The sequence below is a fragment of the Tricharina praecox genome (genome assembly GCF_024521635.1).
Source record: "Tricharina praecox strain CBS 144465 chromosome Unknown BZA05scaffold_16, whole genome shotgun sequence".
NCBI classification, from domain to species: domain Eukaryota; kingdom Fungi; phylum Ascomycota; class Pezizomycetes; order Pezizales; family Pyronemataceae; genus Tricharina; species Tricharina praecox.
In genome coordinates this window covers 163,514-179,002 of record NW_026250418.1, presented here as the reverse complement: position 1 = coordinate 179,002, position 15,489 = coordinate 163,514, and the positions used below count along the sequence as shown (strand labels likewise).

At 52.8% G+C, this 15,489-nt stretch overlaps 4 protein-coding genes across 4 annotated transcripts; all 4 read left to right on the top strand.

The window, feature by feature from the left end:
• The first annotated feature begins 370 nt into the window (after positions 1-370).
• On the top strand, positions 371-1,650 carry BZA05DRAFT_354781 (uncharacterized protein). Its single transcript, XM_051481367.1, has 2 exons — positions 371-1,414; positions 1,443-1,650. The coding sequence occupies exons 1-2, from the start codon at positions 500-502 to the stop codon at positions 1,638-1,640; spliced, it is 1,113 nt and encodes a 370-aa protein (XP_051338372.1). The 5' UTR covers positions 371-499; the 3' UTR covers positions 1,641-1,650.
• A 2,305-nt stretch (positions 1,651-3,955) lies between these two features.
• BZA05DRAFT_74981 (ankyrin repeat-containing domain protein) lies at positions 3,956-5,178 on the top strand. Its single transcript, XM_051488599.1, has 2 exons — positions 3,956-3,964; positions 4,021-5,178. The coding sequence occupies exon 2, from the start codon at positions 4,439-4,441 to the stop codon at positions 5,078-5,080; it is 642 nt and encodes a 213-aa protein (XP_051338371.1). The 5' UTR covers positions 3,956-3,964; positions 4,021-4,438; the 3' UTR covers positions 5,081-5,178.
• Positions 5,179-9,422: 4,244 nt separating this feature from the next.
• On the top strand, positions 9,423-13,121 carry BZA05DRAFT_74958 (transcription factor S-II, central domain-containing protein). The gene is made up of 3 exons (XM_051488598.1): positions 9,423-9,608; positions 9,729-10,951; positions 11,015-13,121. Exons 1-3 carry the CDS (start codon positions 9,602-9,604, stop codon positions 13,061-13,063), a joined length of 3,279 nt encoding a protein of 1,092 aa, XP_051338370.1. The 5' UTR covers positions 9,423-9,601; the 3' UTR covers positions 13,064-13,121.
• Positions 13,122-13,850: 729 nt separating this feature from the next.
• On the top strand, positions 13,851-15,340 carry BZA05DRAFT_401278 (uncharacterized protein). Its single transcript, XM_051483976.1, has one exon. The coding sequence runs from the start codon at positions 13,900-13,902 to the stop codon at positions 15,037-15,039; it is 1,140 nt and encodes a 379-aa protein (XP_051338369.1). The 5' UTR covers positions 13,851-13,899; the 3' UTR covers positions 15,040-15,340.
• The last annotated feature ends 149 nt before the right edge of the window (positions 15,341-15,489 follow it).

The following is a 15,489-nucleotide window of genomic DNA, read 5'->3' as shown; positions in this document are numbered from 1 at the left end:
TAATTGTACTCCCACGCTCCGACCGCGATTCTCCTCCAATTTTCTCCAACTTGTACCAGTCAACTGAACCGAACCGACAATCGTGATCGCTACCATTTTCCACACAACGAACTCGAACTATCCATCACGCGCTCGGCTCCTAGATGACTTCCATTTCGAACCCGTCGTCGACGCCGATCACCACGACCAACCTCCGGCGCTTCGACAGAATTCTATCGCGGCGGCGCCAAGCTATGAAGATATCCAGTCGTGCCGATCCAGTGACGTTGTGGACAAACCCACGCTCCACCTACCGGCTTTCGTGTCGGCCCAGCCACCAGACGGAGGATCGTGGCTGAAGAGACTCAGCATCCCTTCGCGGCTCTTCGGCACGATAGCTTTTATCCTTCGGCTGCCGTTCGTTTTGGCGGCCGATGGAGGGGACGATTTCAGCAACAACCTCTTCTCTGATCTCGCACCACTCTTGGCACTATTCGGCGAACAGTTCACCAAGCAGTCCATGAGCCAGTCCATGTACTGGGAGGAAAACGTCATATTTGCGATGGCCCCCCTGGGCATCATTACGGCGATTGTAAGCGCTATCAGGGTTGGCGGGCCCACTTGGATGAAGGCGGTGATAGGGCGTGCTAGGGAAGGGAAAGGTGTCGCCGAGATCGAGTTGATGTCTTCTACGAGTCACGATGTCACGGAGCTGTGGAAAGGGGACGGAATTGTTAGGGTTCTGGGATCGTCTCCAATCATCGAGCTGTTTTATCGCGAGCCTACGGATAATGGATCCACAAGCCAAACGGAGGGAGATAAGCTTTTGTCAAACGGCGAAACGGCGATTTGCGATCCCTCTGGGATATACGACTTCGAAACTGCGAAGACCGCCGGCGTTTTATCGAATGATAAAACCCCGAGCCCGGAGAGCGAAGATGGACACCACAATCAGGTAGCGCCGAATATCGCGTTGACCATCAGTGGTCGGAAAGTCTCTCGCTTAGAAACGAGGCTCATTGCAGTGGTGGGCACCTTGTTGCAGCTTGCAGTCATAATCTTTGCCGGCTTCGGTGTACTCTATTCGCCATGGAACGAAAGATTCGGCAAGGATAATGAACCGGTTCAACCATATGCATTTCCCTTATTGTGTGTTGGTACTGCGACTTTGGTCTTGGGGATGTTTTTATGTTCCCACATAGTCGAGCGGAGTACAACCGAAACCACCTGGAACATCGAGGAGCCAAAAGAGGGGCAGGTCAAAGTGGCATGGCTCCAGAAAGGGGGGAGCGTCAGCGATCAGCACTTCGATTCGTACCTGATACAGCGCGAAGAGAAAGCCTCGAACTCTCGACAGTCGCTGAACGCCGATCTTTCACACAAGATCTTCACATCTCACAGAGGGAAGGAGAAACAACTGGCTACCCTGACGTGCGTAGGATCCACTCAACATAGTGGGATAGATTCTCCAGTTCTTTGCACTGAGGGGCCTCAACTGGTCGGCTACGATTGCACAGTTGCTAGCAACCGCAGTAATGACGTTTTTGAGAGCTGTTATACGTCGAAAAATGGTCTATGACATTAAACCTGAGCTTATCGCGAGGGGATATGAGCTAGATATGGCAGCAAAGAAGATTACAGGGTGCGGATTGATTGATTGATTGATTGATTGATTGATTGATTGATTGATTGATTGATTGACTGTTCATACAGCATGGAACCCGAAGGTTATGGCCGATAGAGATATCTACAATACAACATTTCGACAAGAAATTGCACCACCGAATCCATACAGAAATGACAAGCCAAATCCCTTCGTCTCGCAATATTTTGAAAGTGAGCCTCCGAAGAGGCTCGGGTTGTCGGTTTTGCGCTGTAGCGGCGCTTCGTAGCCCTCCTCTTCTCCAAAAGATACCTCCACTCGGTACTACCCTCAACATAACCAGTCTAGCGCACACGGCATGCTGCTCGAAAGGAATCGTCGTCTCGGGGTTTGCGTAGCTGTCAAGGCCGGGCCCGATGAATAGCAGCGAAGATATTTGGATCAAAGGCGGGACTGGCAAAATGCCGGTTGTCATGGTCGACGTTGTCCTGGGCCAAGCCCTGAGCTCTCCCCCTGGAGTTCACTCTCCTCCCCGCTGTCGCCGTATCGCCTGCTAAACAGGCTCTCCTAGAGTGATAAAATCGATGATGATGTGCGGGGAAGCGATGGTGAGACTTCTTCAGAGGTTCGGACGTAGCGCCCGTGGTGGTGCAGTTCTCCGGCCAGGGACCGAGGCTCGATTGATCTCTATCGCTTCATGCTCATCGTCGTCGAATTCGTCGGTCGGGGCACTCAATCCGCGGTCGGAAAGAGTGGACACACACGCCACATGAATCCTGAAGCCAAAGTGAGCGGGGCATTTGGTGTGCCAACGCATAGTCTTGGCATTTTTTGAAGGTTAGTGTGGTTGTCGGAGGTGTGTGTGACAGGGTGCGGCTATTGGAGTGTGATTACTTGGGGGTTTGACACCAACCCGGACATGCCTCCTAAAGGACGACTTGCGAAGACAGTCTTTGACGCCAGATATCGCCTAGGCGCACTATCGAAATGGGATTATCAATGGCAGAAGGTAGCCGATGCTACTGCGGAGGACATAGAAGCCACTATGAATGGCTTATGCATGAACCCCGATGTCACGATCGCCAGGCTGTCGGAATCATACGAATGGGAGCTGATGGTCGAAGTGGCGCCTGCCAAAGTACCACCCGGGATGACCGCCGACGGGGTTCCGGCAACTGGGATTCTTGGCATTGCTGTCGGCGTGGGAGTTAATGCTGAAATTGGGCTTCCTAGAGCTTCCACTGCGTTACCTACTCCAAGAGATTCCAAACCGTCAAGTTGAAAATCTCAAGAAAGCAGCTATCCGAAGGTCGTGGCTATAGCACCTGGAAAGTTGACAAGAGCCAGATACAAGCTGTTCTTGGACTGTGGATGTTGCACTTCGAAACCCTGGAGGGTCGGAGGGCCGGAGGAAAGCGCTGCCGAATCATTGGAAGAGACAGTCTAGCGGTGAATACTGCTTACAAACAATGGGTTGCACGCGAAGCAGAAGTTATCAGACTCGACATCACTGGGAATACTTCGAGTGGTGAGAATCTGGTGTTCATCGGCAAGCCATCACATGTTAGATCTTCATCCTCCGACTCTGGATTTCTGGCGGTCATTTCAGACGCTCCCCTCGAAAACATATGTGGTCAAATCATACTTTCCGCTTTCGTATGGTTTTTCTCAGAAATTATTGCAGCCAATCGGTGGCAGGGTTCGTGTTCGAGGTGGTGAACAGGGAGTGTTGGCATCATTTGGTCTGAGAAGCTCAGTTCTGGATGAGCTCGCGGAAAAGATTGAACGGACCGGGTTGGCGTCCGTCGAGGATGCCCTTTTATGTATCATCCCCCATCTCGAAGCCTCAGAAAAGTTACCTCAAGCTGGCAGTAGCAATAGAGCGGTGTTTTCAGACACAGAAAAAGAGACAACGAACTATCTTGCGGGAGGTCAGGCGGAGTTAGCTGAACCGCTTCTTTTATGGCTTTTTCACCTTGCAGAAACATCCGCTGGCACTCATGAGGCCAAGGAGATTGGGACCTTGCCTTCAAAGTTTATATCCACCTTTGCAACACATACGATCACATCACAGACGGTGAAGATTACGTCAGTATGGCTGAAGAAGCTATGCGGTTGTTCTGCGAGAGATGTTGGGTTAATTCCATGTTCGACGACGCGCCATCCGACAGCCATATCTCGCTGGATACAGTGCGCGAGGTTTTGGGCGAAGAAGGGAACTCAAAGGTGTGGCAGGGGAGATTGAAAAGATGGGTGGAATTCAGTAGCTTGAGACTAGGAGAAGGCCCGACTACAACGGCGAACCCAGACGGCGACTCGATTTCGATTCCGAAAGATTTTGATTTGCACCACGCAGCATCCAATGGAGAACTTCTGTCGGTGGTACGGTTCCGGAATATTTTATCGAATATCATCAATACAACTGACTCTTTCGGAAGAACCCCGTTTGGTTTGGCGTCTAGAGCAGGCTATGCGACTACAGTGACGGTCTTGCTGAAGGAAGGGGCCGAGCTAAATATTCGCGAAAATCTCGGTAGAACTTCGTTACACTACGCTTCTATGCGAGGGCATACATCTGTCATCCGTGCCCTTTTGCGGGGCGTTCAGTTCAAAGATGTTATTGACGCCCGAGATGAAGACGACAAGTCTCCTCTGGACCTTGCACTTCATTGTCATCAGGGGACTGCGGTGGCTCTTCTCATCTTCAATGGTGCCAAGGACCGGGACAACCGCGGTAAGAAATCACTCGAATCATCATTGAAGTACGGATCGCCAGAAGTCATAAGAACAATTTGAAACACGAGAAAAGGATTCGATTCCAATGAGGGAAAGGAGCGGCGTACGCTATTGTACTGGATGATTTGGAGAGACTCACGGAGAGCGTTGAGTTCACTATCGGACGGAGGCGCAGATTTACACACGACGGACATGGATGGTAATACACCGCTACACTATGTAGCGATGAAAGGTTGCCGGGAGTTAGTCACTCTGTTGCTTAGCAGGGAATCCAAGGTTGATACTCCGGGACAGAACGGTTGGACAGCGCTGCATCTTGCAGCCAGCGGGGGACACGATACTATCGTCAGTCTACTCCTCAATAACGGTGCAAAAATGGACGACAGCGTGGATAATGGCTATATAATCTCAAATATAATATACCAAGCAGCGCACCGGGGAGACGACGCCATTTTCCGGCTGTTACTCGATAAGGGTACCCTGATACCGGCCATATGGGATATTCGGGAGACAGCGCTGTTTCTAGCAGCTAGCAGAGGGGACACCAACGACACCAGCAAGCATCTCGACTGTGGGGCCGATATCGAAGCCAAGACCAAGTTTGGAGCGACTGCCCTCCACATAGCAGCCAGCGCGGGACATGATCGCACAGTTCATCTACTCCTTAGCAGAGGTGCTTATGATGGGATAGCTTTGTATTTGGCGGCCGAGAAGGGTCACGAGGCCACCGTTAGGGTGCTCCTGGATAGAGGCACTAGCTGAATTGCCTGGAGCAACTTGCACTCAGAGAAGGCCTTGCATTTGGCGGCCAAGGCGGGCCATGAGGCTACAGTCAGGCTGCTTCTGGATAGGGGTGCCAGTATCGAGGCCAAGGACAACGAGTATGAGAGGACGGCCTTGTATTTGGCAACCGTGAGGCACCACGAGGCTACAGTCAGGCTGCTCCTAGAGAGGGGTGCTAATCCTCTAGGTCTGAAAAACGTGGCATAAACGCCAGCGATCTCATGCCCTGACGTATGACGCTTGCAACAGGCACAAACTATCCTGTCGCTAGTTTGTGCTGTTCTTTTACTATTAAGGATCTTGTAATGTTTTACAAGCAAATTTCTTCTTGCACCCTTATACTTCAGACGCCTCGGGTGGAACCTCTGCGGACGAACTTACGACTTGATGATTGCACGATTGACGGCGGACCTTTTTTTTGTGTGCGCACATATATACGAATCCTGGCGAATGTGGCGGTGGTGGCGGTGGTGCATGGGGCATGCTGGCCGCGGAAATGGGCCTTTTTCTTGTTCTGCTGGAAAATCTCTTATGGTATACAGCACCGGCACCATATTTCTGTGGGAATGGGGTCAAGGGAGGGACGGCCGAGGAGGTATTGGGAGTTGGGGGGAAGGGAGGGAAGGCGATGAGACTGCAAAGAAGGGCGGGGAAAGAAGGGAACGGTGGGATTGAGGGAGCGGCGGCAAGACTGGGAACGGAGGATGGGACGAAAGGTTGGGAAACGACGGGAGGAAATGACGAAATTCTGGAAATGGGGGGGAGGCGTGAAGGGGGAGGCTTGGAAGGTTTTGAAAGGAGTGAGGATTATGTATGAGAGGAAATTCAAGTGGGAATGGTATGGGTGTTTATTGGGGAAGGAAGTCGGGATAGCACTTAGCGGGGACATGTGACGGATCTTATGGGTTGGTGTATTTTTTGTTGAATCATCATTAAATTCGACCTTAGTAGATCACGGCAGAATGCGGGTTGGTGTTTGCTTGCCGACGAGGCAGAAGGAACCGAGTGATAGGTATATCAATACTACTGTACATAGAGGGGCGGACCTCATTATTTGGCTGGAACGGGTCTTTTGGCTACTTGTTATTTCTTGTACTTCCTTTCTAACAGAAACCAATCCTTTTTAATTTGCCCCCTCCTTCTGTCACGTTTCCCGGTACCTAATAATAACACATCCAACCCTCACTCGGAGTCACTCCTAGTTGTTGAACTTGGCTAGTGGTGGGGCTATTTATCTCATCCCCACCATCTGCCAGTTTAGAAGTAATAAAGGAGATTACTTACAAAAGAAATGGCAGCAGGAAGCCGTAAATACTATATTCTGTTCCTAATCCTTTACTCTACACGTCTCGCCCCCCCCCCCCTCCCCACTGTCTTCCCTGGATATGGTTCACCCGATGAAGTTCGTGCTCCTTAGGAAGTTCCTTTTCGTTCACGAAGAGCTATCTGGATCTGGAATTCCGCTTTTCGAACTTCCGCGATTCTGGCTAAACTCGTTACAATGTACGGATATCCGAAGAGGCATCGAGTGATTTCGGTGATTGGTAGTGTAATTAGGTATCTCATCATTGCATGTTTGCCCTGTTCTATACCTGTACTACTATCCCGCTGCGAGACCGTATGTAGTTTGCCTATTAGATGAGTGAAGGGAGTGGAGAACCTAACCGACGATCACACCAAACGCTTGAAGGTTTGAAACGAAGTTAAATATCTCGATAACCTTTCGTGAGAAGCTTCACTAATCTACATACAAACAACATTGACAGGCCCAGTTTAAAAATCACGTTGACCGAGCTGCCGGCTTCCAGCACTGGTAACTATAAGTTCTCCGAGAATCTGCAGACTATCCGACAACAACAATTCTCAGCGGCAAATTATGACAACTTAGCGGGTTTTAGACGGAGACACAGATGATTGAGGGGCAGGTGGTATCGACGGAATCAAATGCTTTTAGAAGATTTAGTATCCGTTGCTATGGGCAAATTGATCTGAGGAACCTGGGCCTGAGATCTCGCGACCCCTTCCCATATAGTAGTCGGGCTACAAAGTTTGACCCCCCAAAAACAACAATGGCTCGAGTACCGAAGGTGGGGTCACTACTGTTATACACGTCGAATCTAGCGTTATAGACGGTACTATCAAGGATAATAGGAAGACACCTACCCGCACACTTTTAAGCCCCCTATCAAGAACATCGATTTTTGAAATTCCTACTGATTGGCAAGCCTGTTGAGACCGTAACTACTCCCGACGATGGGGCCACCATTACAAACTCGACTATAGATGTTCGCAATGGAATCAATTCCAGTGCAGCCCAAATGAAGGCACGAACTATAAAAAGAAGAATAGATTTCCCACTACAGGCAGCCATAAATTCACCAAATCTCAACCGTGGAGGATGGCCTTGGGGTATACACTGGAGTTCTATATCGCCAATACTATGTCCGTGCATCGTGTTCATGGTAATCGAGGGCTCAGTGGCGCCATAGAGGCACTATAGGCAAATACAACTAAGGCAACGGGATACGACCCAGAAGCGGAGTTTAATATCGTTTCGAACTCCGCATTCTGACCGTGACCATCGGGGTCACAATCGACTTTTGAATCGGCAATCTCATGATGGAATCAATAAACTACACACCAACTGCTCGCTAGCTAGCAGATAGATACCAATCTGACGTCCTACTGAATCGGTTTTCTCCCGGCAAAGCGCATGGCGAGCAACATATCCCTACATCAAATGAGCGAACCTACGCAAACTCCTCTAATGGCCCCACGCCTCGAGCTAGGACAATGGTCCACAATCCTCGAACGGGAGGATATAAACGACAAGCGCAATCTCAATCTACGCGAGACTGTCGAAGCAACGCACTCCGGCACGAAAGTCAAGACGTGAAGATGTACTCCGCCATCCACCTCCAATTATAATGGTACGAGTGACCCCGGCTAATCAGCCTCAACACCCTGTTCCTCCTCTCGCCTCAACTTAGCCTCCCTCTCTTCCCGCTCCCTGAGATCCCACTCGGACACCTCACTTGCTACATCTTCCTCAGCGGCCTCTGGGATCCGCCTGCCCACATCAGTAGAGGAGAGGAAGTCTAGGATAGCCTGGCTGCATAGCTCGTCTGCGAAGAGGTCTCGGATCTTGAAGCGATCCTTGCCCCTCCCCGTCTCCTTCCGGACCTCTGTCCACAGTATCTTCTGCTAGCTCTTCCATTCGAGGCAACATTTGAAGAGGTGCTTCTGGGTCTGGGTCTTGTAGCAGCACCATCCGCAGCGGGCGTCGGGGCGGCTCTTCGTTCACTGTAGGTACTGGCCCGTGAGGCAGTGTCCTGTCTTCAGCTCATATCGGTCGGATCCCCACAAGCCGAGAATTCAGAGTCAAGGCCCGAGTGCCTGTCCATGACGCTCGGTTGAGGTTGCAAGTAGTCAATCCGTGAATCTGGGATCCTCAGAGCGAAGCGAAGGTGTGACAGCTTGGCGTCAGGCTGCGTGCTTGGTCATATGCAACTAACTGCTGTTGGCGAGTATGACGTGTACACGTTCGTTGGGAAATTCTGAGACTGAGCGGGAGCTTGTCCATCGAAGTCTTTGCCCATCGAAGTCTTTGCCCATCGAAGTCTTTCCTTCTTCGCTTCTTTCTCGGAACGAACAAAGCACCCGCCGCCCGCGACGCACTCAACCCACCCACCCACCGTCCACAACACCTGTCGCTGCCGAACCCACACCGCCAAACAGTATCAGGTTTTCACACGCGATAACTACCACCTCCAGAAACCACGTGAGCTAGCGACGCTGAACTCGCACTCGTCTTTCGGTTTCTTCATTAGAAACAAAGGGGAAGACTCATTTGGGGGATTATTTGGAGTCTCTCGCCCCAGTCATATCGGGCGGTTCTCTTTCAACTACCCTCTGCTCTTCTTTCCTTCTGTTGCTTCTCGCTTTGCTGGCTTGGCGTGAATTGAGGACTCTACCATCAACGGTGAAGTGAGTATCGTCATCATTCTTGGCGCAGGCAGACGAGTTGGAGAAGGCAGGGTGAAACCGTTTTGGAAAGCGGAAGAGAGAAGAAAGAAGAAAGAAAAGAGAGAGAGATCAGGAGAACAGTGTTCAGCCTTCATCTGGTTGGTACCCGTTGCCATTCTTTTGTCGAGAGGGATCTCGAGAAAAAAAAAACGGCTGGGCCTGACTGCATTGGGTTTTCCTTTTCGTTCCCGTGATTCAAGACCCTCTTTACTACGCACCTCCCTCCATCACTATCACCTCCTTCGGTCACAGAGCACACGTAAAAAAAAATCTTGTCCCCACCCTCCACTATCACCACCACCGAGCGCAGCCCGGCACACCGAACCGACGACGGATAGCTTGCTTGACTTAGATATACCCTTCTGTGCGTGAAAGAGAAGCAGCATCCACCTGCCTTTCTTTCGCGCGAAATCACATCATCTGCGCAGTCGGACATCGTCGGAAGCATTGAAGCAGTTCGTCCAGACAACCACCATGACTGGTAAGCCCACAATCCCTCCTCTGTACCCTCACTTCTACTCCTCTATGCCCTTTAGCGCTCACGCGCTTTGTTCACCGCCGCCGATCCGGAGAAAAGCTGACATTATCTCGGAACCACCAGACCCGCGACGCAGCGCGCGCTCCACGAAGGGTGTCAACAGCCGCCTCTCAGAAATCAACGTACTCGAGACCGCGTCGCCGACACCTGCAAAACGCCGGAAATCCACGCCGAAAAACTCCACATCCGCGTCCGAGTCGCCGAGCAGAGAAGATGGTGATGTGGAGGGAAAGCCAGACGACATCATCCGATGCGTGTGTGGCGCTAGCGAGGAGGACGAGGACGACGATCGCATGATGATTCAGTGTGAGGGCTGCGACGCGTGGCAACATACCCAGTGTATGGGAATTCCGAAGAAAAAAATACCTAAGCAATACTTCTGTGAGGTTTGTAGCCCTGATCGGCATGAATTTCTGCTTGAGCAGATGGCGCTGGGCGAGAAGCCGTGGGAGAAGAAGGGTGGTATGAGGAAAAGAGCGCCGGCGAAGCAGAAGGAAGCCGCTGCTACTCCGGTGAAACCGAAGGAAACGACTCCCAAGCAGAAAGAAGCAACCAAAGAAGCAGCACCAAAACAAAAAGAGGTCACCCCGAAACTGAAAGAAGCCACTCCTGCGCGTGGCAAGAGAGGAGCATCTACGACGACCGAAAAGTCAAAAGCCGCACCTGTAGCTCCCGCTCCGCCTCCGCCTCCTCCGACAACGACGACGACTCCAAGAACCACGTCACGCTCTCGCACGGCGAGCAACAAGGCTGCTACGGAAACCCCTAAAGTCACTGCTCCACCAGCAACGCCTAGAACTGCTGCAATTTCCGAGAAAGCTGCTCCAGCCTCGGCCTCTCCGCCAACGGCTGAGTCGGTTGAGGATGAAGTGGTGCAGGATGTGGAGGCATCAGTGAGTAAGGAGAAGTCAAGGAAGAAAAATGGCGAAGATGTCCCAATGGAAGATGTGAAACCGGTCAATGACGATAAGATGGACATCGATGAACCGGAATCTGAAGTTCCTGTCGTAGAATCGTCGGAGGAGGCGCTTGACCGTACAGACCGTGATGCCACTATCCCGGCGGAAGACATGCCCCCTCCACCTGCTCCACCACTACCCCCTCATACGTTTGTAGAAGCAAAACCCAACAAGTCGCTGCCCCACATTGTCACCGATACCGCAGCACAAAGACCCAAGAACAAAAAGGATGGAAGCGACACTGTCATGACCCCAAAGACACCCAAATCGGCGAAGCGCAAATCAAGCGCCGATTCGGACAGTGAATACAAAGGAGACGATGATAAGGTAAGCAAGCTGCACTCCGGCTCACTAATTCAGTTAACCAGGAGCTAACATGCCATGGAACAGCCCGTCGAGAAGAAGCAGCGTCGGGGATCGATAGTCGCCCATTCACCTGAAGTGACCACGCCAAAGACGCCCCACCCGGCAGACCGGAGAAAGTCCTCTTCGGCCGCGGTCAGGTCATCCCCAGCATCAAAATTGGACTACACGCCACAGACGGAGCTTGTCGAGAAGATTGAGGACCTACGGAATTCTCACCGCCAGAAAGTCGTGATGTATATGAAAACGTGCATGTCGGAGCATGCGAAACGCTTGGTCGACGACAAGAAGATTACGTTACAGCCAGAATCAACCGTCGACTCGTTGTGCGAAAACCGAGCACTCCAGATTGAGCACCATGTTTACTTGAACCACAACACAGACGGCACACTCCCTGGCGAGTATTCCAAGCGGGCAAGGACTATCTCATCCAACCTCAAGAGCAATGCTGCTCTGAGCGACGAAATTCTGGGAGGAAGGCTCAGTTGTGAGAGGCTGGCGCACATGACGACAGAAGAGATGGCATCTCAGGAATTGAAGGATCTGACCCAACAGGTCCGCATGGAGTCTGAGAAGCATAATACGCTGATCAACGAGACGGGCCCCAGGATCAGAAGGACTCATAAAGGCGAGGAGCTTGTGAACGAGGAAATGCCCGCCCAGTCCGGTCAAGACACTCTTCTCGACACCGGTGCTGTTGTTTCCCAGCGCCCGGAGCCCATCGACGATCTAACGCCTGCTCCTCCCGCAGGGTCCGATACGCCCATGGGGTCCCAGTCTCCAAAGCAACCTGCTGATGCTTCCATCAGCCCTCCCCCTGGTACTTCGGAAACGCCGCGTTCCCCGAGTCAAACATTACCAGTTGAAGGACCTACGGCCGAGAAAGACAAAAAGAAGAAGGATAACCGGTCGTTCAATATTGAGACTGTCTGGAGCCATGTCGAGTCGCCGGATACAGAGAGGAGACCGACGCGCCCACCGCCAGCTCAGATGCTGCAGCGCATCACGCCTACCGACAGTAAGATCGATAAGGATATCGACAATATGTTGAGGGATGATGATGCCGGAACACCACCGTACTCTCCCCACAGCTATAACGATCCTTATTCGCCGAAACCGGATCTAGACGATAATACTGTGTGGCGTGGGCTGATAGAGATGAGCTTCATCGGAAAGTTCAATGCCACAGCATCTTTGATAGGTGGACCGGAACGCATTGGAGACATGCCATGGCTTGAGCTACTGGCTCCCGTCATTGACATCGACGGCAGGATTAAGCACGCACGCGCGACCGAGTACCTGTGCGGGCAGAGGTTCTCGAAGTCAAGCACAATGATTCTCGCTTCCCTCAAGCCGGAGCACTTGGCCAGCCAGACGTCATTCGATAAACTATTCGAATATTTCAGTCTTAAGCAGCGATATGGAGTGGTCAGCAAGCGCGGCGAAAAGTGGATGAAGGACCTGTATGTCATTCCCTTGGACGTCGGTGAGCCGCTACCAGACTGGTTCGGCGTTGTCGATCCCCAATGCAAGATTCCGGAGAACAGGAGTTCCAAGATGGTGGTGCTCGCCTGCGTGGTTATCAGGGGGCTCGTTCCGGGTTATGTTGAGAATGGCCAGGCACGCGGCAGCTTCTCGATGCCGAGTACTCCAAGCGCCCCGCAGTTCGCCACCCCCCAGCAGCCAATGCCCTCGCCATTCCCATCTGGAAACATGACCCACCGCCCGCAGCCAACCCACCAAGCGTTCTCGCCGGCAACAGCTGCTCCTCCGCAGATGCATCCACACTACGCCAACAATCAGCACTCAAACATGCAAGTACAGTATGGTTACCCCCCACAGCAGCCCATGAATCTACCGCCATTACAGCAGTATCCTCCTCCTCCACCGCTGCAGCCCACGACCTACGTCCCCACTCACGCCATGACTCGCGAGTTGATCCAGATCATTCCGAGGCTGAGCGAGATACAGGCACGTGCGATTGATAAGCTGCTTCTCGACAACCCTTCGTTACAGACCAATCCAGACGTGTTGGCCAGAGAGGTCGAGAAGGTCCTTGGCGCCGTTACCGCCTGAAAAGCGGCTTTTTCGTACTCTTTTCTTTTCTTTCCATTTCCTTGATGTTCCTTTGATCGGTGGGGAATTGATATCATGGGCGTTTAGTGCTTTTTTTTTCTTTCTGTATTGTTTCTTTATATTGCGACTTGATTTCCTTTGGGATTCCGTTCCGTGTGTAGTGATCCTTGCACGAAGCCGGTGGCGGGGGTGCTTCGGATTTGATGTGATTGTCTCACGGTTGGAGGGGGGGCAATAGGTACCAAAGCTGCATGGGTTATGTAACGTCCATCCATACATGAATGGACAGTACTGGTGATATTGCTTGGGTTTCTCGGTAGTTTGCTTTGTTTGCCTTGAATTGCATGATGTATCTTTTGCCTGAACTGTATGCTTGAGAGATGAACGGGATAATTGAAGAGGTACGTTGCTACTATTGCATCCTGGAGATTGCTCGTCAGAGACCGTTCCTCCCTGTCGCCTTCTCCGCTTTGCGGACACACTTCTTGTGTCGGTTGGCCTCAGCGAACAAGGACACGGACTTGTGAGGTCGAGGACCCGAGGCATCGAACATAAGATCGCGAGATTCGGAGGGGCACTCTACTACAACCGTGCCGATTGCCCTCTACCTAGTAGTTGGTGTGCGGGCGGATTAAAAAGAAACATGAGTTTCGAATGCCCTTGCAAGGGCCCATCGTTCCTATTGGACACATCCATCACATGAGTCAGGCAGCACGTAGTCCCTGTCGTTGCACGAGCTTGTAAGTTGTATGTAGGGTAGCTCCAGCAGCAGCTTCAAAACGCCGCACACTCGCACATCACGCAGATACATACCAGCACCCAAAGCCTCAGCCGCCATGGGAGTCCCACCCCCCTCCGACTCCAAACGCCTCGACTCTCTCGGGCCCAAGCAGCAGCACGACGACGACTACCACGTCACGCACGACGCCACCACCTCCTCGTCGTCGTCAGCGCCGCTCCTCTCCAGCTACGATGCAGCCCCGGACGTCGACGGCGACGAGGAGCCACCAGCATACAGCGACATGGGCGAGGAGCCGCCCGTGTTCACGCCGTACGTAGCACGGCAGCACGTCCTGAGCAACGGCAAGGTGATCTCGCACGACGCGCACCTCAACCGCGACGTCGAGGCGCTCTACCAGTTCCTAGTATTGCAGGCGACGCAGCCACCGCAGCCGCGTCTGCGCGTCGCCGGCTCCCACTCCGTGCGCTCCACGGTCCGCGAGAACGGCAAGGACCGCACTACCACTAGTACCGCTACAGACTTCGACATCACGTTCGACCTGGCGAGTTTTGTGGCCGCCGCGGGCGGCGAGCTAGTCGCTGTCGGCCCCGGAGAGCGCCGGAGGCGCGGCGGGAGGAATCGTGCGGTCGCTACCCAGGCGGAGGTCGAGGCTGCGATGGACGTGCGTGATCGCTGCGAGGAGTATATCCGCTGCCCGGCGGCGCTCAAGGAGTTTACGCTGCGGAAGAGGCTGTGCGGGTTTGATGAGGAGGTGCTCCGCTTCCATGTCGAGGCCATGGTCCGCAGTACAAACTACCGCGGGAATATACGTGTCTCCTTCCCCATCGAGAACCGCAGCGTCGTGCTGGCCCCCGGGAATGTCGTCTGTCGCATACGATATGGCTGGGCGCGATGGATCCTTTACCTCTCGTTCCTGTGGCTGATCACCTGGCCTGTGCTGTGGCTGCTCACGAAGCGATGGGACGTCGTCGATGCTATATATCATGTCGAGCCGGGCGCGGAGAGAGAGTGGGTCGATCGCTGGGGCTGGGTGCTGACCCGCCTCGTGCGGCAGAAGCGGCAGCAGGGGGAGCCGCTCTCAGTGCCGCATCTGAGGTGGATCGAGTGCCACGAGCTCGCGCAGAGCGAGAGGATGGAGTCGAGACGGAGGCAGAGCGGGGTTTTTGGGTTCCTTAGGGGCATCGGTGAGATCACTGAGGCCATGGGCGGCGGGTGGGGCGCCGATGAGTGGTAGTGATGCTCGTTTACCGCGCTTTGCTTGGGTGGGTGTGTTCCGTGAATGCGACCTACCGTAAACGGGTGTTTTTGCTTTGTTTTTGATTCCTTGGAGTTGTGGGGAGGGGAGTGGATTTGTTTGGTCAATGCGAGCTGCAATGAATCTTCATCGTGAATACTTCATAAAACATTTACACTCTAGTTGCCATTCACAGCGAAGGGTAGTTACTAGTACAGGACAATGTGACCCTGACGGACCAATTGTTCTTTGGTCCTGGCGTTGAGCTCAATGGTTTTGCACTCGCGTCGCCGCCATGCATTCTCGCCTCCCGCCTCCAGCATCATCATTCTTCACTTCGCGGGAAATCCGAGTCGCAGAGATTTCTTTTTCACACTCCCATTCGCGCACCCTGAGCACCCTGAGCACCCTGAGCACCCTGAGCACCCTGAGCACCCTGAACATCCAGGT